Genomic DNA, 23,788 nt, shown 5'->3' on the forward strand with positions numbered 1-23,788 from the left:
GTTACTTTTGTTTAAATGGGGGACAGTGTGTTTTAAAAATTGTAGCAGCTCTAGGTGATACTACCATACCCCAGAGAGGAATTGCACCTTCTTCCCCTGGCACAAGGGTGGGAGGTGAGTGTCTTGGTCTAGTTCACCTCTCGGTCCCCGCCACCCTGGAGCTTAGCTCAGAGTGTTCACCTAAGGGCCTGTTCCAGTAGGTCGTTGAAGAGTTTAAAACAACACCATGACACCGCCCAGAACTACTCTGCTTCGCAGGAGTTTTCAGCTGAGCCTGCTGGCCTCCTACTCCCTGCAGATTTGGCAAATGCCCTAGGGGAAAGCTGGCCATGTGTCTGAAGTCCCTCAGGTCTCCACTATCACCTTAACCTAGAAAGACCTGGAATGGCTCTTGGGGTTCTCTGTTCCTCCAGCAGTGGTTCCTGCCTGGGAAAGACCCACATCCTTAGCCTCTTGCTGGTGCTCAGGATCACACACCTCTTCAGTGGTGACAGACGTCATCTCTTATCTCTTTGAGGTTTTCTGCTTTGTGAAATCTTAGTCCTTCTAGTACTGATTGCTTTAGCTACTCTTGATGCCTTTAAACACATTTTTATTTATTTATTTTTTGAGACGGAGTCTCACTCTCACCCAGGCTAGAGTGCAGTGGCGCCATCTCGGCTCACTGCAGCCTCTGCCTCCAGAGTTCAAGTGATTCTCCTGCCTCAGCCTCCTGAGTAGCTGGCATTACAGGCACACACCACCATGCCTGGCTAATTTTTTTTTAAAGTAGAGAGAGAGTCTCACCACGTTGGCCAGGCTGGTCTTGAATTCCTAACTGCAAGTGATCCAATTGCCTTGACCTCCCAAAGTGCTGGGATTACAGGCGTGAGCCACTGCACCTGCCCTAAACACATTCTTTTTAATCTTCCATTTCTCATTGCTTTTGGCAAGGTATAATTCTGCTATAAGCTACACTGCATGGAAGCATAAGTTCTGTGTCCTCTAATCTTAAAAATCATAGTTCAAAATTATTTCATTACCGTTTTGTTTAGGGAAAAAAGCCAATGACTTTGCAGAATGATTGGGAAATGTTTCCCTGTTCTTAGATCTAGTTGCATTAGTTATACTGGCTTTTTTCTAGTCTTAGGCTGGTTTTGTGTTTTTCATGTGATGTCCCTTATATTCTGAATCCTTTAAAATAACTTTTTATTAAACTAACTACATTCTTTTATTTAAACCCTGGATTCCTCATCCATCTTTTTAATAGCTCAATACCTCCTAAACTGTGATTTACCTCACAGAGGGTTTGAGAAGAAAGAAAATCTCTGTTTGAGTTACTCTGGAAATAAATGAATTAGCTTGAGTTTTAAGTATCTCTGCAAAACCACAGACACTTGACACCTTGTTAGAAATCTCACTTCAATTCGATTTGAAGCACCATCCTCAAGGGATCTTTTGCATGTTTAGAAGGTGTCTCTTTTTGTTGTTGTTTGTTAATTCTTAGGGTGAGTAGTCCAAAATTTTTTAATTTGTGGTGCCGTTGTCTGATCTGCCCAGATCAACAGTGAATGTAAGCCCCTAGTTGACTGCACATCATATTAACACAATCAGTTTCTAAGCTGGACATTTCCTTCATGGTGCATTCTTTGGCTCTGTAGTATAATTCTAGAAGGAGAAGAATGAGTGGAGACACTGATTTGCTGGCATGTCTTTGATCTTAACACAATTATGGACAGAAGATGGATTTTCCATGAAGTCCTAGGATCCTTTTGGTCAGTCCTCTGTGTGTGTTTCCCAGGGCTGTCTCTAACAAAGTACCACAGACTAGGTGGCTCAAAACATCAGACATTTATTTTTCACATTTCTGGAGACCAGAAGTCTGAAATCAAGGTGTCAGGAGGGTTGGTTCCTTCTAGAGGGTCCGAGGGAGAATCTGTTCCATGCCTCTCTGCTGCCTTCTGGCGGCTGCCATCCATTCTTGGCATTCTTGATTCGCAGATGCATCACACTAATTTCTGCCTCCATCTCTGCATGGCCTTCTGCTGTGCGTGGTCTGACATATCTCCTGCCTTTATTTTGAAAGGATGCCTGTTCTGGAATTTATGGCCCCACCTAAATTCAGGATGATCTCATCTAGAGATTTTTAACTTAATTACGTCTGCAGAGACCCTTTTTCCAGGTAAACTCACACTCACAGGCTCTGGGTGGTCAAACTTGGTGGCCGCAATTGAACTGTCAATCCCTAGACTTCTGTGTCTTTACTACATTTTTTGAATTGAGTGAGTATGATTCTTTTCCTTGGGGGAAAAGGGGGGCTACAGAAGTTAAAAGGATTGTAGTTTACCCTTATCCTTAAGAGTTAGAGCACTGGTCCTAGTCCAAAGTTAGAGAAATTACTTTTTTTTTTTTTTTTTTTTTTTTTGAGACGGAGTTTCGCTCTTGTTACCCAGGCTGGAGTGCAATGGCGCGATCTCGGCTCACCGCAACCTCCGCCTCCTGGGTTCAGGCAATTTTTCCTGCCTCAGCCTCCTGAGTAGCTGGGATTACAGGCACGTGCCACCATGCCCAGCTAATTTTTTGTATTTTTAGTAGAGACGGGGTTTCACCATGTTGACCAGGATGGTCTCGATCTCTTGACTTCATGATCCACCCGCCTCGGCCTCCCAAAGTGCTGGGATTACAGGCTTGAGCCACCGCGCCCGGCCTGAGAAATTACTTTTTTATAGGAGGTCCATATTGTGTGTGTGTGTGTGCGCGTGCGCGCGCGTGCAGAATAGGGAAGATTAATAGAACCAGTGAATGTGGTCTTTAGTAGAATCAGTGATGGTGCAGTGGCACCACCGCAGCTCACTGCAATCTCTGCCTCCCGAGTTTAAGCGATTCTGCTTTTCAGAGACCAGGCCCAACAGGTACCAGCAGGTAAAATAAACGTTAGATGTGTAACTGGAAGTTATTCCCTTGCAGCTATGAAACTCAGCGGTATCATTTTCTGAACTAGTTTGGTTTTGGTGTTTTGAGTGAAACCTCATTTTAAGAGTCTGCCGTAGATTGGAAGGTTAAACAGGTATGGAGAGTGAAAAGTGGTAGCTCTTAAGATTGCGGAAGGAGAGGAGGGGTAAATTTTGCAGTAAAATTTTGTTGGAAAGAATATTCGGGAGTCATTACTGATATGTTAGCCGGCAGCAGTAAGACCAAGCAGAGAGACATGTAACTTCTGTGTGTAGCGTGTGTCAGTCTTCCAGTGTGGACTACAGCAGAAGCGGTGCCGACCTCAGCAGCTTCACATGAAAACTGGGCCAGTACAGAGAAGATTGGTGTGGAAGAAAACAAAATAAAAAGGCTGGGCGTAGTGGCTCACGGCTGTAATCCCAGCACTTTGGGAGGCTGAGGCGGGTGGATCACCTGAGCCAGGAGTTTGAGACCAGCCTGGCCATCGTGGTGAAACCCTGTCTCTACTAAAAAAAACTCAAAAGGTGGCCAGGTGTGGTGGCAGGTGCCGGGTGCCGGTAGTCCCAGCTACTTGGGAGGCTGAGGCATGAGAATCGCTTGACCCGAGAGGTGGAGGTCACAGTGAGCCAAGATTGTGCCACTGCACTCCAGCCTGTGTGACAGAGCAAGACTCCATCTCCAGGAAAAAAAAAAATTTTTTTGTGAAAGTGAAATTCAGCCATTTCTTGCAGTCGTCAGATCATTCTTTCTTTTCCTGCAGATCGAGGAGACTGGCAGAGAGAAAGAAAGTTCAACTATGGTGGCAACAACAATCCACCCTGGGGCAGCGACAGGCACCATCAGTATGAGCAGCACTGGTACAAGGACCACCATTATGGGGACCGGCGACATATGGATGCCCACCGTTCTGGAAGCTATCGACCCAACAACATGTCCAGAAAGAGGCCTTACGACCAGTACAGCAGTGACCGAGACCACCGGGGACACAGAGATTATTATGACAGGTATGCGAAAGGCTGTGAGATGCCAGGTGCCGACCTTTGCCAGGAACTGTTTCTTGGGAGAAAGACAGTGACGTATACATGTATGTATTTATTTGTCAGATTGCTGAAGATCTCATGTGTCAGCCACAGGGGATCCCAAGTCTTGGTTATAGGTTTTGTGTTTTATTTTCTGGGTTACAGAGAGCACATTTCACCTGTACAGAAAAAGTGTTTTCTGCCATCTTTTGAGGAAATCTAGTGAAGTGGTAGCCATATTAGAGTTAGCAACCAAAATTATTAAGCGCTGTGCTAGGCTCTCAGCCAACAGTAGGTGGCAGGGATCCTGAGAAGGGTACCAGCTCATAGTCCTTACCTGCCAGGAGCCCACAGTTGAAGAGTCGAAGCCTTTCGAAGCTGCACTCTCTTTACATGTGTACAGTGCTGCCAGTAATACGATGAGCCAAAGCTTTACATTGCCAGAGCAGCGAGTCCAGGAAGGGCTAAAGACATTTTATCTGTATTTCCTCATTTCAAGTCTTGGATGTATTTTAACTTCATGGCAGCTTTCGTTTTTCCTTGGCTGATGGTGGGCTTCTGTGGTGGGCACTGTACCTTGAATTTAAAGAGGAAAAGTTTCATATCTGTGCCTCCAAGTCCTGCATTGCGTTTGGAAGATCTGGTAACAGCAGGCCGAAGTAGCAGAGCAGCTGTAGCTGGGTAGCTGCCACCTCCTTAGGAGTCTGCCCCTAACTCCTGCCTTCTCTGCTGTCTGGACCCAGTGGGCGCTTGCCCTGTATTCCTCTAGTACGTCTTTCTTTCTTTTTGGTGTCACTTTTCTTTTGCCTGCAGGACTTTTGTTTTAGTGTGGGTCTGCTGGTGATAAATTCTTCTACTGTTTGTGTGTATGCCTGAAAAAGTATTTTGCCTTCATTTTTGAAAGCAGTTTTGGCTGAGTATACATTTTTAGCTTGATAGTTTCTTTCAGTACTTTTAAAGATATCTGCTTGTATAGTTTCATAAGGAAAAATTTATCATCTTTACACAATGTCCCTTTTAAAAAAAGTCACGGATTATGATGTGCCTTAGTGTATTTTTCCTTGGTTTCTTGTGCTTGGAAATTTTTGAATTTCTTGGATCTGTGGGTTTATTTTTTCCATAAAATTTGGAAAATTTTACGGTATTCTTCAAGTATTTTTTCTGACCCCCGCACTCTCTCTTCTCCTTGGAGATTCTCATTATTCCTATATTAGGTTTGCTTGAAGTTGTCTCACAGCTCACTTGTATTCCATTGACTTTTTAAAAATTATGCTTTCTCTCTGTTGCATTGTGGATCGTTTCTATTGCTGCCCCTTCAGTTTCACTAATATTCACACACACACACACACACACACACACACAAACATATACATATATATATTTTTTAAATGTTCTGTCTTTAATCTTTTAAAACCTGGAACACAGTTATAAAAATGGTTTTGATGTCCTTGTCTGCGGATCCTATCACTTGGATCAGTTTCAGTCGATAACCTCCTCACTGCCGGTCCTGCCCTCCTGGTGCTTTCTGTGCCTAGTAATTTTTTTTTTTTTTGAGACAGAGTTTCGCTCTCGATACCCAGGCTGGAGTGCAATGGCGCGATCTTGGCTCACCGCAATCTCCGCCTCCTGGGTTCAAGCAATTCTCCTGCCTCAGCCTCCTGAGTAGCTGAGATTACAGGCACACGCCACCATGCCCAGCTAATTTTTTGTATTTTTAGTAGAGACGGGGTTTCACCATGTTGACCAGGATGGTCTCGATCTCTTGACCTCGTGATCCACCTGCCTCGGCCTCCCAAAGTGCTGGGATTACAGGTTCGAGGCACCGCACCCGGCTGTGCCTAGTAATTTTTGATCAGCTGCCAGAGGTAACGTTTACCGTGTTGGGTGCTGTATATTTTTATATTCCTATAAGTATTCTGGAACTTTGTTATGAGTTGCAGATTTTTTGGAAGCAGTTTGCTTCTTTCAGATCTTGCTGTTAACGTCCGTTAGGCAGAACCAGAGCAGTGCTCAGTCAAGGGCTAATGAGCGCCCACCCCCAAGGTAAGGAGCCTCATTACACTCTATCCAACTGCGTTAGTCTGTTTCGCATTGCTGTAAAGGAATACCTGAGGCTGGGTAATTTATAAAGAAAGAGTTTTATTTGGTTCACAGTTCTGCAGGCTGTACAAGCATGGCACCAGCATCTGCTGGCTTCTGGGAGGCCTCAGGGAGCTTTTACTCTTGGTGGAAGGTGAAGGCAAGGTGTCCCATGGGAAGAAAGGGAGCAAGAGAGAGAGGAGGAGGTGCCAGGCTCTTTCAAACCACCAGCTCCCACATGAACTCAGAGAACTCGCTCATCATCCTCACAGGGACAGCACCAAGCCATTTATGAGGGATCTGCCCAAACACCCCCCACTACAACATCGGAGGTCACATTTCCACTTGACATTTGGAGGGACACACCAAACCTTACAACCAGGGCCTTTTGAATCTGGAGGCCTTTGGTGTGGCTGCTGAGAAAAGGCACTATGCCCGTTCTTCAGGAGCACAGGGCACTGTTACCTTCAGTCTTTTTGGTGGTTCTTTCCCTGGCCTTGGGTCGTCTCCCCACGTGCACACCCTAAGCAGTATTCAGTCGTATACCTGGGAACCCTCTGCAGATCTTCAAACTTCTTTCTCTGCAGGTTCTCAAACCATGTCCTATGAACTCTAGCCACCTTGGTTCCCCATTCCCTCACCTTGGGAGGCCACCTGGTCTCTTTTTGGGTTTCTTTCTTCCTGTGTCACAACGTGAGGACTATGTCATGAGAGTGAGCAGGGGCAGTTAAAAGACTCATTTCATTAGTGTCCATCCTCAGGGATGACTGTTCTTCATTGCCTGACGTCTGGTGTCTTGAAAACCACTGTTCTATACATTTTGTCCCTTTTGGCTATTTTGGGTGGGAGGGTCAGTCTTGTCCCTGTTATTCCATTTTGACTGAAACTTGAAGTTGCCCAGTTCTTCCTCCCTCTTTTTTATTAAGGTGAAATTCAGATCACATAAAGGAACTGTTTAAAGTGAAGAATTGAATGACCTTAGGGCATTTACAGTGTTGGGCAGCCACCACTTCTGTCTGGTTCCAAAACACTTCATCACTCAAAGAAAACCCTCTAACCATTAAATAAGCCTTCCCCACAATTCCCTCTCCCTGGCCTCTGGAAACCCCGAGTCTACCTTCTGTCTCTCTGGATTTGCGTATTCTGGACGTTTCATATAGAAAGAGTCATATAATATGTGACCTTCTGTGTCTGGTGTCTTTCACTCAGCATAATGTTTTCAGGGTTCATTCATTCATCAGTACTCATTCCATTTTATGGCCGAAGAATATTTCATTATACCACATTTTGTTTATCCATTCATCTGTTGATGGCCATTTGGGTTGTTTCCATCATTGGGCCATTGTGAGCAGTGCTACAGGGAAGCCTGGTGTGTAAGTCCTTGACCCACCTGTTTTCAGTTTTGGATATGTACCCAGGAGTGGAATTGTTAGTCATACTCTTTACAGCTGAACCATTTTACATTCCTACCAGCAGTGTATGAGAGTTACAGGTTTTCCTTATCTTGGCAACACTTATTTCTTGTTTGTGTGTTTGTTTTTAAATGAGTAGAGCCATTTTGGTGGGTGTGAAGTAGTCTCATTGTGGGCTTGGTTTGCATTTCCCTGATGATTAATGATATTGACTACCTTTTTTTTTTTTGGCCATTTGTATATCTTCTTTGGAGAAATATCTGTTCAAATCCTTTGCCTGTTTTTGAGTTGGCTTGTCTTCGTTGTGGAGTTTTACTAACTCTTTTTTTCATGGTATCATGAGCAGTTTACCATGGTACAAGCCAAAAATTTGAGTACTCTTCAAATCGAGTTAATTTTTAAGAGAATTCTACTAACTAAATAATTTACTAACAAAATAATTTCTGTGGCTCTTTTTCTCATGGGCTGGGTCCAGAAATATGAAAATGTTTATGGGTCTTAATCAGATTTTTCCTAAAGGGAGTGAGTTTGCAAAGCATCAGTGACTGTTTCACGTGTATACTTGTGTCACTGCACACTTGATGAGGCTGTGTCATTTCATAGGATGTGTTTTGCTAATAAGTGTAAAATGACTCTTTGTTATTACTTTAGTTTTTTTGACTCCTAATAATGTGAGCATCTGTCTTTGAGTCTGTTTGTAAGTGTCCTTGAATATGAGTGAACGAGGAAGAGCCGAGCGGGTGGTGAAGAGAAGTGGATGGGAATCTGACTGCAGCTTTTCAGCTGATCCTTGCATCCCTATTTCAGGCACCATCATGACTCCAAGCGGAGGAGATCCGATGAATTTAGGCCTCAGAATTACCACCAGCAGGATTTCCGCCGAATGTCTGATCACCGCCCCCCTATGGGCTACCATGGCCAGGGACCCTCAGACCATTACCGCTCTTTCCACACAGACAAACTAGGGGAGTATAAACAGCCCCTACCCCCATTGCACCCTGCAGTCTCAGATCCTCGATCACCCCCGTCTCAGAAATCTCCTCACGACTCCAAGTCGCCCCTGGATCATAGGTCTCCTTTGGAGAGATCACTAGAACAGAAAAACAACCCAGATTATAATTGGAATGTTCGGAAAACATAAAGGACGGCTCGCAAAGGAGAGAGCAGGAGTCATCAAACACATGGATATTTTGGGTCTGATCCAACAGTAGCCAGTTATCTAGACCAGTAAGTGGAGTTTCGGACATGCTGCTGCTGTCAACTCACTGGCTGAAGGAGCACTTCAAGGAATGGGAGGCCTTGCACTGGGTCCAGCTCTGATTCAGGTCACCACTCCCGCACTTTGGCACCCCGTCCCATTCCAGCCTAGTTCTGGCCTCCCACTTTGATGGGCACTTGGAGGAAGAGCTGACTTTGTGTATACCAGCTTCACTGGGATGTATTTCCCAAGTCAAGGAATAGGGGATCTTCAGAGTCAGTGTTCCCAGGACCTTAGTGCGTGGGCGGGCAGGTGCTGGTACAGGGAGGCAGCTGGGGCCTGATGGGACAGTGTGTGATTTGCCTGATTTGGTTCACCCTGACATGATGGATGCTGCTGATGGGGAGTGGGGAGTCGGGGCAGGTGGGTGGGGACAAGCATAGGACTTGAAGGGGAGCAGGTATACCCTTCAAATGCATTTTTGGGAGAAATGAGACACTCAGCCTCATTATGTGAAACCTGTGGGTGGGGTTGGGGTGGGGAGGAAGTGAGAGGGCAGCGGCTTCCACAGCGGCTTCATCTCTGCCAACACTAATTTTCCCACACCGTCTTTGTACATTTCAGAGGTCTGGTCTTCTGAGTGGGCCTTCTTTCCCCGCCATGCCGGGAAAAGTAGGTTGCTCTGGCTGACTTTTGAGTACTGTGAGTTCGGCAGTGTTGACGCCAGCGTGGGTCTTACTTGACTGGGGAGTAGGCTGGGTGAGGGGTAGGGTGGGCTAGGGTGGGGGGTAGTGTGGCCAGGGAACTGGAATCCCTGGTGGATTTCTGATTCCTGTGGTGAGAGGAAAACTACAGGACCTGGAGAGGAGGACACAGAGGCAGGCCTGCTGACCACTTGTTGCTGGCAATCACAAAGCTGGGGGTCCTGGTGCAGGCAGCGAACAGGCTTCTAATGTGGGGTTCAGTAGTGCCAGCAAAGTGGGGGAAACTTTCAGTATTGGGCTAGCGCAACACTTCGGCTGTATTTCCGTTCCCTTTCCACAGCTTGAGGAAATCGATTGGACAGAATCACACATCATGTAGTGGGCAGATGGAAATAAGGACCCGTGGTGAACAAGTTTCTCCTGCTAGTTGATCATTAGAATTGAATTCAGTTTCTCTTAGAATATGATCAGGTATAAACCTCAGTTAAACTTTTTCTGAAACAGGGAGCATCCAAAGATAGTGACTGAGCTATAGAGAGTAAGAATCATACTAGAGTTGAATTGAGTCAGGTTTAGGAACCAAGTTGATCACATCAATTAAGCAGGCTCTTTTCAATTTACTGACATTGGGGCCTTCAGTTTTATTCTCAGTATAGCTTGCCAGTATTGGAGTATCCAAAGGCCTTTCTAGATGGAGACAGAATAACTGACTTGAACATCCAGTATGCCTGTAAATGTCCAGGCTCAGAGCTGTGAAAACCCTTCTGCTGGGCATGTGCAGGGTTAAACCCCCAAAGTCTCTTGTGAGGACTTCAGTGCATGCTGGGCTCCTGGGCAGCAGCACGAATGCCTTTACCAAGACATGCCGACTTCTATCCCGAATGAAGCAGATGTGGCTGTGACGTGGCCCTTGCTCCCAACCACACAGAGCATCACAGGGCTGGCCCATGCTGTTTCCAGAGGAGGGTCTAGGTCTTGGACGCTTGTGTTGAGAGCTCAGTGGATCCACCCCTTATTGAACTCCTCACAGTTCTTAGGGTTTCTCAGCCTAGACTTGTACCACACATGCCCTGAAGCAAAGCCCTGGCGACTGCATGAGCCACCTGGCCACAGTCCTCCCATGGAGGCCTCTGTGACTGCTCAGTGGAGAGGGCAGGGCATGTGTCCCCACTGAGGCCACATGGTGAGAAGGAAACCACAGATGGAGCCTCTTGCTGATAATACTGACTCTGGCCGGTGTTTGCCTTGCCCAAGCCAAAGAGGAAGGTGAGGTTGGCTTGCCAAGCCCTTGGCGATGGGAGCGGGGGTGGTAAGGAGATGAGCCCCTGCAGAGAGTTGGGTCGTGTCCTCCGGGATCGAAAGGAGGGGCGAAGGTGTCACCAGAGGCCCTGCGTTTCCATCAGGTTCCCACGCTTGTCAGGGCTTCTCTCTTGAGTCGCTGATAGGAGATGTGAGTTATGCCCAGAGATGTCTTAGTGCCATATGAAGTAGCAAAAGGCAGTATCGGTGAGATCAGTGTTACGTTGATTCTAAAATTACAGTGTCCCCATTAGACACCTATTTTAGGTGCTGAAGTGTGTTTGAAGAATGCATTGGGAAAAGGAAGCATTTCTTCATTGATTTAAATCAGTATGAATAGTATATGCTTAAACAAAAAAATTTTTTGCACAGGTAAATTCTCTCACTTGTGGATGGGAGAAGCTGCCCCAGGAGTCTGTGAGTGAGGATGGTGTTCCCTGGAACCTGGCTCTGAAAGATTTCGTTGTTGGTAGAAATACCAGGGGTTGAGGAATAAGGGAGCTAGCATCCCCTAAAACCTGCATGTGAACGAGTGTTGACGTGATACACTATGGCCTAGAGAAGGCCCAGGTGAAAACCGCTGCGGTCTTTCAGAGCCGGGCAGACAGGTGCCCAGCAGAGCCCGGGGCTCACTCCCCTGTCAGTCATTCCTTAGCCCTTCGAAGGGAGACCCAGACACTTTGCACGCTGTGCTGCGGACACTCTGGCCTGGTGTGTCTGAAGGTTGCATCAGTCCGCATGGTGCAAACACGGTTTATCTAGGAAGTCACACAATGACACTGAAATCCTACAGACCAAAATCCACTTGTCAGCAGGAGCAGCAGCCCAGCACCAGCGTCTTCCGGCTCCTCTGAGGGCTGCCGCGTTGGGCGGGAGGGAGCCATGCCAAGGGTCCAGGCTGCTTAGGCCATCTGGGCCCCATTCGTCAGGGGACAGGTGGTTTTTCTTTATTGTAAAATTGTGGACTTTTAAAACCTGTTGACTAAACAGTAATTAATTTATATTTGTGAAAAATGCCACTGTCCTAGTGATTTCTGATGTAAATAATGTTGTTTATATAGTATGTATTAAATTTTCCTACATTGTAAAACTGCTGTACTTTTGATTCTTGTATATTAAAAAGTGTTACTGAGGATTTTTAGAACTGGGCTAACACCTTGCGTTGCAGTGCATTGTGGTGTGAGCTGTGTGCCTGGAGATACCACCTTGTCTCCCTTCCTCGGTTGCTGGGTCACATCTAGATTTCCTGACAGCTTGTGAAGAAAGCTGCATGTCCCTCTACCCAGTAGAATGGCATTGTTGCCTTCAAGTCTTAACACCACAGGTTTCCAAAGCTACTCCTGCGCACTAAACAGTTCCCTGGCTGAGCAACTCCAGGTCGCGGCCCGCAGCTCCGCACTCGGAGGACTGGAATTGCTGAAACCCATAGTTAATTCCCCTGGGCTAGTCCTCCCTGGGAGGATCCTGGGAGACCTGGGGTGGCGGGGGGCACCCCCTCTGTCCCGAAGGAAATAAAAACACCGTGTCTGCCAGCCTGTAGCTTTGAGGGTAATTTAACAGATGGGTTATGGGGGGGTGGCATTTTTATAATGGAAACACTGACACAAACGTTAGCTCTAGCGTTCTGGCATGGGGCAGGCCCAGCTCTGGCGAAACCCAGACAGAGGAAGGGTAGCACAGCCTGTGGGTGAGAGCTCTGTCTGAATACGGCTTCAGGTTTCCCAGATCCAATTTTCACTCATGCTTTGGCGGCTCAGACCAAACTAAATCCCTGTGAAGTTCTGATGTCTTGATAGGAAATAAGCCCATATGTCTACTCAGAGCTGAGGGTCAACTCCTGTGACTCTGCTGTCAGCCCAGGGGACTTGGATGCGGCGGTCCTTGCCAGTCCTGGCCTGTGCTGGAGCGGGAGGCTGGGGTTTCTAGTTCACGTAGTTCTTGAGAAAGATGAAGAAAAGCTGAGGGCTCTTCGTGCCCATAAAGAAACAACTCACAATCATGTTGTAACTCATGACTCAGCTGGAACAATTGGGGGAAACTTTAAGAACAAGTACTGCAATAATCAGCTTATTATGATTTACAATAGCAACAAGCCTTCGAAACTGCCAGCTGCCAGCTGCCAAAACGCCTGCCTTTTACTGGAAGCGGCCGCCCAGATCCTCCCCCTCCCTCCTCCCTGGTGGGGCTCGCAGGCCTGACATCACGGCAAGCCCTCCTCAACTAGTGCCAGCAGAAAGGTCACTTACTGAAACCCAAGTCCCTGCAGTTTGCCAGACCAGAGACAGCTCCAGGTTCCAACCTGTGGCTTTTAAAGGAGCAAGACATGCTCTGATGTAAGGCTTCGCCTTAACTCAAGCCCCCTGCACTGGTCCTGTCCGTCATCTCTTAAAGGACCCATTTGGTCTCCCAGCCTATCTCGACTTTGTTCTGATCAGTGAGGGGGTGATAAAGAGGAGGAGGAGGTGCAACTGGACTGAATGAAAGCTCCGTCCTGCAGAAGCCTGGGCACTAATTGAGGAGCTCCCCCGCTGCTGCTGGTAGGACCCTACCCCAGGCTCACCGTCTTGGGGATGTCCTGGTCAGTTCTGCGGCCTTATGATGTGGTTGACAATGTGGTCAGGCCCCCTGGTTTTGCCCTGAGCCTCCTGGTCTCTGGCTTTGTGTGGGAACATGGGCAAGTCCGTGACCTAAAGTCTTCTTACCTTGAAGATGGGCAGAAGAATACCCACTTACAGAGCATCACACATGACCGCTTAAGTTCCTTAGTGACCTAAGAAGGAATTGTTGCTCAAACCCAGTGCCTGTTAACCACAGGTACCGTGGTGGCCTCACGACCTGGGGGGCTATAAAGGGGCCTCCGGAGTCAGTGCACTGCCCCCACGTGGTCCCTGATACTAACAGCTCCTCACCAGGCTGGGCGGGGACAAGTGAGGTCCCCAAGATGCACGCTGGGTGGGCTGGGCAGCTGTCATGATGTGAGGGTGGCACTGGGGTCCACACTGTGTTTTGGGATCAGCTCCCACTCTCTGAAGCCGAGACTGAGGGCCCCTGAGCAGATGTGGTTCTAGAACTGTCCTGCAGAGGGCAGCAGGTTTCCATAAAAATCAGCCTGCCGGGCACTCGACACCTAAACTCAACCCAGGGACGGTTCCGGGCCACTTCCTGGCCCCAGTGGGCCCCTCCCCTTGGATCCCAAAACAGAGCCCTCCACACCCCAGGAGATGTGAAGTCACACGTGATCTCTGCAGGAAGTGCGGGCGGGGAGGAGAGAGGCAGAGGCTGCAGGGAGAGGCAGCCCCACCACCCTCCCTGAGCAGGGGACAGCGGGGATGGTGCTGCTGGCTCCGGCCCAGCCTCCTTCATCCCTGCCTCCAGCTTTTGTGCAGGGATGCACAGGGTTCTGCTCCTCCGTGCAGCCTTTCCTCCCTCCCACCTGTGAGGGGACCTGTGTAGGGACTGTTCTGAACCACAAGGCCCCCGTCATCACCTGGCTGCTCTCGGTGACTTTCACCTTACTGTCCCAGCACCCCGGTTTGGGTCTGGGCCCTCCGTGACCTGCCTCTGCAGGCCACTCCAACCTTCTTCAGTCCCCTGACTGCAGCCAGCCGCAGCTGCGCTCTCGGCCTCAGGTGGAGGAGGTCAGCTCTGCCTCCCAGCTGTGGCCCCTTTCTTCCTCCTCCATCACCTCCACCTTCCTGCAGAACACCTGGTCGTCTTCAAGAATCCATTCCGGCCACCTCTGGCTCTGCTGTTCTGTCTCCATTCCTGCTGGAGTCTTCCCTGTGCCCACAGACAGCGTCAGAGCTCCTGGCGCACTCTGGGGGCCCCACCTGACCGAGCCTCCCTCAGGAGAATCGGATCTTGCTCCTCTCTAGCTCGGCCTCCTGCGTCCACAGGTACAGGGCCTGGGAATGTGTCTGAGGGTGAAGGCAGTACCAGGTCCTCTAGGCTCATCCCTCGTTGTCCCTGGGTGCCCTGGTCCCTGGCTGAACGTGGCCTGGAGGCAGCTGCTGTGCTTGGTGCCCTCTCTTTCGGGGGCCAAAGGGGGTGCCACCTTCCCTGGGGGCTGAGCAGGCTGGGAGTTCAGCCAGACTTCAGGTCCCTGCTCCCCAGGCCTAGACCAGGGGGGATATTGAAAGCAGACAGGAGCCAGGCCCCAGCTTAGATCGGCCTCCTAAGACTCCCTGCTGGGCCTGACATGAACCCTTTATCAGCTGGACTGTGGGAAGAGCCGGAGGACCCTCAAGGAGCTGAGCTGGAGCGGTGATGGGGCTTCAGGGCATTTGTTACCATCCTGGTGTTATTTCAGTGTTTGAGCATCTAGATGACTCAGGGGCCATGGCCCCAGCTGCCTCGGATCAGGCCCAGGCTCTCCGTACTGGGGAGAGGGAAGAGCTGGGAAGATCTGGGCAGCAGCAGCAGAGTCGGGGGCCGAGCAGCTCGAGCAGGAGGGACTCGAGGCCCAGCGTGGAGACCCAGGGCCCGCTCTGCAGACGGGTTGAGCATGCGCTCTAGAGGTAGCTCGCCTTCAAATCAGGTAGCGTCCCTGGCTGCTGTGATGCGGCCCAGGTGGTTAACCTTACAGGGCCTCATTGTCTGCACTTGAAACCCCAGGGAACAGCGTCAATTTCCTGATGAGAGAACAGAGCGTGGAGCACGAGAGCACCGTGCAGGGCGCACCCTCTTCCTGTGGCCTCCGGGCTATCTGCGTCCTCTGCGCGGGCCGCTAATGCCTGGTGCTCTGTCCTTCCCCGGACCAGGACAGGCTGGCAGTGACGCCTCTGGGGTCCCCTGGCTTCGTCTGGGGCCACCGCTTACCACAGCGTGCTAGGCTCCTGCCGCCCCGCACCACGGGGCCTCCTCACCCCCTCCTCTGGAACCCATCCTGCGTCGCTCTGCCCCCAGTCCTGGAGTGCTTGTCACCTCCTTCGCCTTCTCTCTGAGCCCTGCTCTGACGGTGGAAGCAAATACTAATCAGGTAAAAGAATCCGCACGCAGCTGTAGTGGTTTAGGGCTTCCCAAATGTGGAACCACAGATACACGGTGGGGAGGAGAGTTCTTAGCGGTCTCTGGAAGAATTTAAAACATTTTATGTTTTCATTTTATTTTTTGAGATGTTTTACTCCTGTCTCCCAGGCTGGAGTGCAGTAGTACGATCTTGACTCATTACAACCTCTGCCTCGCAGGTTCAAGTGATTCTCCTGCCTCAGGCTCCCAAGTAGCTGGGATTACAGGTGCGTGCCACCATGCCCGGCTATTTTTTTCTTTTTGTTTTTTGTGGTTTTTTTTTTTTTTTTGAGATGGAGTCTCGCACTGCACTGTCGTCTGGGCTGGAGTGCAGTGGTGCCATCTCAGCTCACTGCAACCTCCACCTCCTGGGTTCAACTGATTCTCCTGCCTCAGCCTCCCAAGTGGCTGGTATTGTAGGTGCTCGCCACCACGCCTGGCTAATTTTTATATATATACGTGTTTTTTTTGTTGTTGTTTGAGAGAGAGGCTCACTCTGTCGCCCAGGCTGGAGTACAGTGGCACATGGTCCTGGCTCACTGTAACCTCCGTCCGTCTGCCACGGTTGAAGTGATTCTCCTCTGTCAGCCTCCTGAGTAGCTGAGATTACAGACACTTGCCACCATGCCCAGCTAATTTTTGTATTTTTAGTAGAGACAGGGTTTCACTATCTTGGCCAGGCTGGTCTTGAATTCCTGACCTTGTGATCCACCCGCCTCAGCCTCCCTAAGTGCTGGAATTACAGGTGTGAGCCACCGTGCCCGGCCAAGTTTTTGTATTTTTAGTAGAGATGGGGTTTCACTATGTTGGCCAGGCTGGTCTCAAACTCCTGACCTGGTGATCCGCCCACCTCAGCCTCCCAAAATGCTGGGATTACAGGCATAGGCCACTGCAACCGGCCTAATTTTTGTATTCTTAGTAGAGATGAGGTTTCACCATGTTGGCCAGGCTGGTCTCCAGCTCCTGACCTCAAGTGATGATCTGCCCGCCTCGGCTTCCAAAAGTGCTGAGATTAAAAGCATGAGTCACTGCGCCCGGCCTGTTTTCATTTTAATGAACATAGTTTAAAATCAAGGTAAGCAAATCCTGGAGCATTTGGAAGAGAGGGAGGGAAAGGGCCTGAGGACTGCGGATTGTATCAGTGCCCAGGGGTCAGTGCTGCTTTACCCCAGGCAGATGGGGAAATGTGCAGACAGGCGTCGCAGGGCCTGGGTGGTAAGCAGAGGGGAGCCGAGTCACTGCTTGGCACCCAGGACAGGTGCTGAGCTCCAGAGAACCTGGGCCCTGGTGGCTGCTCCTTCCTCACCTTAGACGCCCATTTGATGTCTGCAAAACATCATCCACTGCTTTAAATGAATGCTGTTCGTTGGAGTTTTATTGGTTTTGTAGTTTTGTTTAGCCTTAATTAGTAAACACGTCTTGATTTTATAATTGAAAGAAGCAATAATTACAAAGAGTTTATACGTAGCCTGATGAATAATAAAATGAACTCGAATCAGCCCTGGAAGCTCTGGAGGAATATAGGCCTGTGGGCCGTCTGTACATTCTAGGTGTTTGGGAATCCAGCTGTTGATGACTGAAACCTGTGAGGCCGGGAGGCAGCCTATGAGATGGCCTGAGAAAGGAGCTGCCATCTATCGAGGCTGTGTGGGCACCAGGCTCTGGGCCTGATGCTTTGCTGAAGTTCTTTCATTGAGTCTCCCGGTAATCCTGTGGAGTGGAATTCATCTCATTTTTCAGATGAGGATCCTGAGGCCCAGGTGTGTCAGATAACTTGCCTAAGGTCACACTGCTAGGAGGTGGTGGATCTGCTAAAACTGTGTTGATGGCATGTGAAAGACAGTAAGACCTTATTTAAGGTCGGGGGCAGCGTCTTACTGGGGCCACAGCAGCTGGGGAGAGAGATTGGGCTCACTCTGAATTTAGCACGGGCAAGTGGGAACTGATGGCCAGAGAGCAGGGTGGGCTCAGTGGAAGGAAAACCTCCTCAGAGGAAACATCTGGGGGATTCTGGCTAAATGGACCTGATGGGATTTTTTTTTTTCTGTTATTATTATTATACTTTAAGTTCTGGGGCACATGTGCAGAACATGCAGGTTTGTGACATAGGTATACTCGTGATGGTGGTTGGCTGTACCCATCACCCCATCATCTACATTAGGTATTTCTCCTAATGCTATCCCTCCCCTAGCTTTCCCCTGCTCCCCACAGACTCTGGTGTCTGACGTTCCCCTCCCTGTGTCTATGCATTCTCATTGTTCAACACCCACTGATGAGTGAGAACATTTGGTGTTAGATTTCTTGTTCTTGTTTCAGATTGCTGAGAATGATGGTTTTCAGCTTCATGTGTGTCCCTGCAAATGACATGAACTCATTCTTTTTTATGGTTGCATAGTATTCCATGGTGTATATGTGCATTTTCTTTTTTTTTTTTTGAGATGGAGTTTTGCTCTTGTTACCCAGGCTGGAGTGAAATGGCACAATCTCGGCTCACCGCAACCTCCGCCTCCTGGGTTCAGGCAATTCTCCTGCCTCAGCCTCCTGAGTAGCTGGGATTACAGGCACGCACCACCATGCCCAGCTAATTTTTTGTATTTTTAGTAGAGACGGGGTTTCACCATGTTGACCAGGATGGTCTCGATCTCTTGACCTCGTGATCCACCCGCCTTGGCCTCCCAAAGTGCTGGGATTACAGGCGTGAGCCACCGTGCCCGGCCAATATATGTGCATTTTCTTATCCAGGTTTTCTTTATCCAGTCTATCATTGATGGGCATTTGAGTTGGTTCCAAATCTTTGCTACTGTGAACAGTGCCACAATAAACATACATGTGCATGTGTCTTTATAACAGAATAATTTATAATCTTTTGGATATATATCCAGTAATAGGATTGCTGGGTCAAATGTTATTTCTAGTTCTAGATCCTTGAGGAATAGCCACACTGTCTTCCACAATCATTGAACTAATTTACACTCCCACCGACAGTGTAAAAGCGTTCCTGTTTCTCCACATCCTCTTCAGCATCTGTTGTCTCCTGATTTTTTAATGATCACCGTTCTGACTGGTATGAGATGGTATCTCAGTGTGGTTTTCATTTGCATTTCTCTAATGACCAGTGATGATGAGCTTTTTTTCATATGCTTGTCCACTTTTTCATGGAGTTGTTTTTTCTCTTGTAAATTTGTTCTTTGTAGATTCTGGATATTAGCCCTTTGTTCCATATGAAATTTAAGGTGGTTTTTAAAAATTCTGTGAAGAAAGTCAATGGTAGCTTGATGGGGAGAGCACTGAATTTATAAATTACTTTGGGCAGTATGGCCATTTCCACGATATTGTTTCTTCCTAACCATGAGCATGGAATGTTTTTACATCTGTTTGTGTCACCTCTTATTTCCTTGAGCAGTGCTTTATAGTTCTCCTTGAAGAGGTCACTCACATCCCTTATTAGTTGTATTCCTAGGTATTTCATTCTCTTTGTAAAAATTGTGAATGGGAGTTTGCTCATGATTTGGCTCTCTTTTGTACGTTATTGGTGTATAGGAATGCTTGTGATTTTTGCACATTGATTTTGCATTCTGAGACTTTGCTGAAGTTGCTTATCAGCTTAAGGAGATTTGGGGCTGAGACGATGGGGTCTTCTAAATATACAATCATGTTGTCTGAAAAGAGAGACAATTTGACTTCCTCTTTTCCTAATTGAATACCCTTTATTTCCTTTGCTTGCCTGATTGCCCTGGCCAGAACTTCCAATACTATGTTGAATAGGAGTGGTGAGAGAGGACATCCTTGTCTTGTGCTGGTTTTCAAAGGGAATGCTTCCAGTTTTTGCCTGTTCAGTATGATATTGACTGTGGGTTTGTCATAAATAGCTCTTATTATTTTGATACATAAAGGATTGTTGCATTTTGTCAGAGGTCTTCTCTGCATCTATTGAGATAATCATGTGGTTTTGTCTTTGGTTCCGTTTACGTGATGGATTACATTTATTGATTTGCATGTGTTGAACAGCCTTGCATCCCAGGGATGAGGCTGACTTGATTGTGATGCATAAGCTTTTTCATGTGGTGTCGGATTCAGTTTGCCAGTATTTTATTGAAGATTTTTGCATTGATGTTCATCATGGACATCAGCCTGAAATTTTCTTTTTTAGTTGTGTCTCTGCCAGGTTTTGGTATCAGGATGATGTTGGTCTTATAAAACTAGTTAGGGAGGATTCCCTATTTTTCTGTTGTTTGGAATAATTTCAGAAGGAATGGTACCAGCTCCTCTTTGTATCTCTGGTAGAATTTGGCTGTGAACCTGTCTGGTCGTGGCCTTTTTTTGGTTGGTAGACTATTAATTGCTGCCTCCATTTCAGACCTTGTTATTGGTCTATTCAGGTATTTGACTTCTTCCTGGTTTAGTCTTGGGAGGGTGTAAGTGTTCAGGAATCTATCAATTTCTTCTAGATTTTCTGGTCTATTTGCATAGAGTTGTTTGTAGTAATCTCTGCTGGTAGTTTGTATTTCTGTGGAATCAGTGGTGATGTCCCCTTTATCATATTTTATTGCATCTATTTGATTCTTCTCTCTTTTCTTATATTAGTCTGGCTAGCAGTCTATCTATTTTGTTGATCTTTTCAAAAACCAGCTCCTGCATTCATTGATTTTTTTTTTGAAGGTTTTTTTTGTGTCTCTATCTTCAGTTCTCCTCTGATCTTAGTTATTTGCTGTCTTTCGCTAGCTTTTGAATTTGTTTGATCTTGCTCCTCTAGTTCTTTTCATTGTGATGTTAGGTTGTCAGTTTTAGATCTTTCCTCTTTTCTCTCGTGGGCATTTAGTACTATAAATTTCCCTCTACACACTGCTTTAAATGTGTCCCAGAGATTCTAGTACATTGTATCTTCATTCTCACTGGTTTCAAAGAACATCTTTATTTCTGCCTTCATTTTGTTATTTATCTAGTAGTCTTTCAGGAGCAGGTTGTTCAGTTTCCATGTAGTTGGGTGGTTTTCAGTGAGTTTCTTAATCCTGAGTTCTAATTTGATTGCACTGTGGTCTGAGAGACTGTTTGTTATGATTTCCTTTCTTCTGCATTTGCTGAGGAATGTTTTACTTCCAATGATGTGGTCAATTTTAGAATAAGTGTGATGTGGTGTTGAGAAGAATGTATATTCTATGGATTTTGGGTGGAGAGTTCTGTAGATGTCTGTTAGGTCCACTTGGTCCAGATCTGAGTTCAAGTCCTGGATATCCTGGTTAATTTTCTGTCTGGTTGATCTGTCTAATATTGGCAATGGGGTGTTAAAGTCTCCCGCTATTATTGTGTGGGAGTCTAAGTCTCTTTGTAGGTCATTAAGAACTTGCTTTATGTATCTGAGTGCTCCTGTATTGGGTGTGTATATATTTAGGATCATTAGCTCTTCTTGTTGCATTGATTTCTTTACCATTGTGTAATGCCCTTCTATGTCTCTTTTGATCTTTGTTGGTTTAAAGTCTGTTTTATTAGCTGTATACCAACCCCTGTTTTTTTTTTTTTTTTGCTTTCCATTTGCTTGGTAAATCTTCCTCCATCCCTTTATTTTGAGCCTATGTGTGTCTTTGCACATGAGATGAGTCTCGTGAATACAGCACACTGATGGGTCTTGACTCTTTATCCAGTTTGCCAGTTTGTTTCTTTTAACTGGGGCATTTAGCCCATTAACATTTAAGGTTAATATTGTTATGTGTGAATTTGATCCTGCCATTGTGATGCTGATTGTTTTACCCACAAGTTGATGCAGTTTCTTCATAGTATCAATCGTCTTTACCATTTGGAATGTGTTTGCCGTGGCTGGTACTGGTTGTTCCTTTCCATGCTTAGTGCTTCCTTCAGGAGCTCTTGTAAGGCAGGTCTGGTGGTGACAAAAGCTCTCAGCAGTTGCTTGTTCATAAAGAATTCTATTTCTCCTTCACTTATGCAGCTTAGTTTGGCTGGATATGAAATTCTGTGTTGAAAATTCGTTTCTTTAAGGATCTTGAATATTGGCCCCCACTCTTTTCTGTCTTGGAGGGTTTCTGCTGAGACATCTGCTGTGAGTCTGATGAGCTTCCCTTTGTGGGTAACCTGACCTTTCTCTCCGGCTGCCCTTAGCATTTTTTTCCTTCATTTCAATCCTGGTGAATGTGACGATTATGTGTTTCGGGGTTGCTCTCCTTGTGAAGTATCTTCATGGTGTTCTCTGTATTTCCCGAATTGGAATGTTGGCCTGCCTTGCTAGGTTGGGGACGTTCTCCTGGGTAATATCCTGAAGAGTGTTTTTCAAGTTGGCTTCATTCTCCCATCACTTTCAGTTACATCGATAAAATGTAGATTTGGTCTTTTCACATAATCCCCTATTTCTTGGAGGCTTTGTTTAATTCTTTTCATTTTTTTTTTTTCCTGATCTTGTCTTGTTGCTTTATTTCATTGAGTTGATCTTCAGTCTCTAATATCCTGTCTTCTGCTTTATTAATTTGGCTGTTGAATCCTGTGTATGTTTCAAGAAGTTCTTGTGCTGTGATTTTCAGCTCCATCAGGTCATTTATGTTCTTGTCTACACTGGTAATTCTAGTTAGCATTTCATCTAACCTTTTTTCAAGGTTCTTAGCTTCTTTGCATTGGGTTACAGCATGTTCCTTTAGCTTGGAAAAGTTTGTTATTGCCCACCTTCTGAGTTCTACTTCTGTCAGTTTGTCAAACTCATTCTCCATCCAGTTTTGTTCCCTTGCTGGGAAGGAGTTGTGATCCTTGGAGAAGAGGTGTTCTGGTTTTCAGCCATTTTGCACAGGTTCCTTCCCATCTTCATGGATTTATCTACCTTTGATCTTTGAAGTTGGTGACCTTTGGATGGGATCTCTGAGTGGATGTCCTTTGTATTGATTTCTTTCTGTTTGTTAGTTTTCCTTCTAACAGTCAGGCCCTTCTGCTGCAGGTCTGCTGGAGTTTGCTGGAGGTCCGCTCCTACAAACTCCTGCTTGCCTCGGAATCACCAGCAGAGCAGCAAAGATTGCTGCCTGTTCCTTCCTCTGGTAGCTTCATCCCAGAAGGGTACCCACCAGATGCCAGCCAAAGCTGTTCTGTATGAGGTGTCTGTCAGCCTCTGTTGGGAGGTGTCTCCAGTCAGGATACACCGGGGTCAGAGAGCCACTTGAGGAGGCAGTTTGTCCCTTATCAGAGCTTGAATACGGTGCTGGGAGATCCGCTGCTCCGTTCAGGGCTGCTGGGCAGGGACGTTTAAGTCTGCTGAAGCTGTACCCACAACCGCCCCTTTTCCCAGGTGCTCTGTCCCAGGAAGGTGGGGGCTTTATTTAGAAGTCCCTGACAGGCTGCTGCCTTTTTATAGAGATGCTCTGCCCAGTGACGAGGGAGTCTGGTGACACAGTCTGCCTGCGGAGACCTTACTGAGCTGCCATGGGCTCTTCCCAGTAACTGCGTAAACTTCCCAGTGACTTTGTTTATGCAGGCGAGGTTAAAACTGCCTACTCGAGCCTCAGCAATGGCAGACACCCCTCCCTCCACTGAGGTCGAATGTCCCAGGTCGAGCTCAGAGTGCTGTGCTGGCTGCGAGAATTTCCAGTGGATCTTAGCTTGCCGGTCTTCTTGGGGTGGGACCTGCTGAGCCAGACCACTTGGCTCCCTGGCTTCAGCCCCCTTTTTCAGAGGAGTGAATGGTTCTGTCTTGCTGGCGTTCCAGGTGCCGCTGGGCTATGAAAAACAAAACAAAACTGCGGTGGCTAGCTCAGTATCTTCCCAAACGGCTGCCCAGTTTTTTGCTGGAAACCCAGGGCCCTGGTGTAGTAGGCCATGGTGGGAATCTTCTGGTCTGTGGGTTGTGAAGAGACTGTGGGAAAAGCACAGTATCTGGGCCAGAGTGCTGGGAACAGCCCCTAATGGCTTCCCTTGGCTAGGAGAGGGAGTTCCTGGCCCCTTGTGCTTCCCGGGTGAGGTGACACCCAACCCTCTTTCAGCTCGCCCACCTTGGGCTGCACCCACTGTCTAACCAGTCCCAGTGAGATGAACCAGGTACCTCAGTTGGAAATGCAGAGAGCACCCGCCTTCTGCGTCGCTCTTGGTGGGAGCTGCGCACGAGAGCTGTTCCTCTTTGGCTATCTTGCCAGCAATCCCTCATGGGATTCTTGC

The 23,788-nt window shown here is 47.5% G+C and overlaps 1 protein-coding gene across 3 annotated transcripts in view; it reads left to right on the top strand.

The window, feature by feature from the left end:
* The window catches only part of CHD2 (chromodomain helicase DNA binding protein 2), a 132,161-nt gene extending 120,375 nt beyond the window's left edge, over positions 1-11,786 (top strand). For all 3 annotated transcript variants that reach the window (XM_039479860.2, XM_074400055.1, XM_010349427.3), the window contains 2 exons: positions 3,692-3,935; positions 8,249-11,786. In XM_039479860.2, coding sequence (XP_039335794.1) covers positions 3,692-3,935; positions 8,249-8,582 — 578 coding nt within the window. In that variant the 3' untranslated portion in view covers positions 8,583-11,786. The remainder of the gene's footprint in view (positions 1-3,691; positions 3,936-8,248) is intronic.
* Positions 11,787-23,788: the final 12,002 nt, after the last annotated feature.

This window comes from Saimiri boliviensis, chromosome 5 (assembly GCF_048565385.1).
Source record: "Saimiri boliviensis isolate mSaiBol1 chromosome 5, mSaiBol1.pri, whole genome shotgun sequence".
NCBI lineage: Eukaryota > Metazoa > Chordata > Mammalia > Primates > Cebidae > Saimiri > Saimiri boliviensis.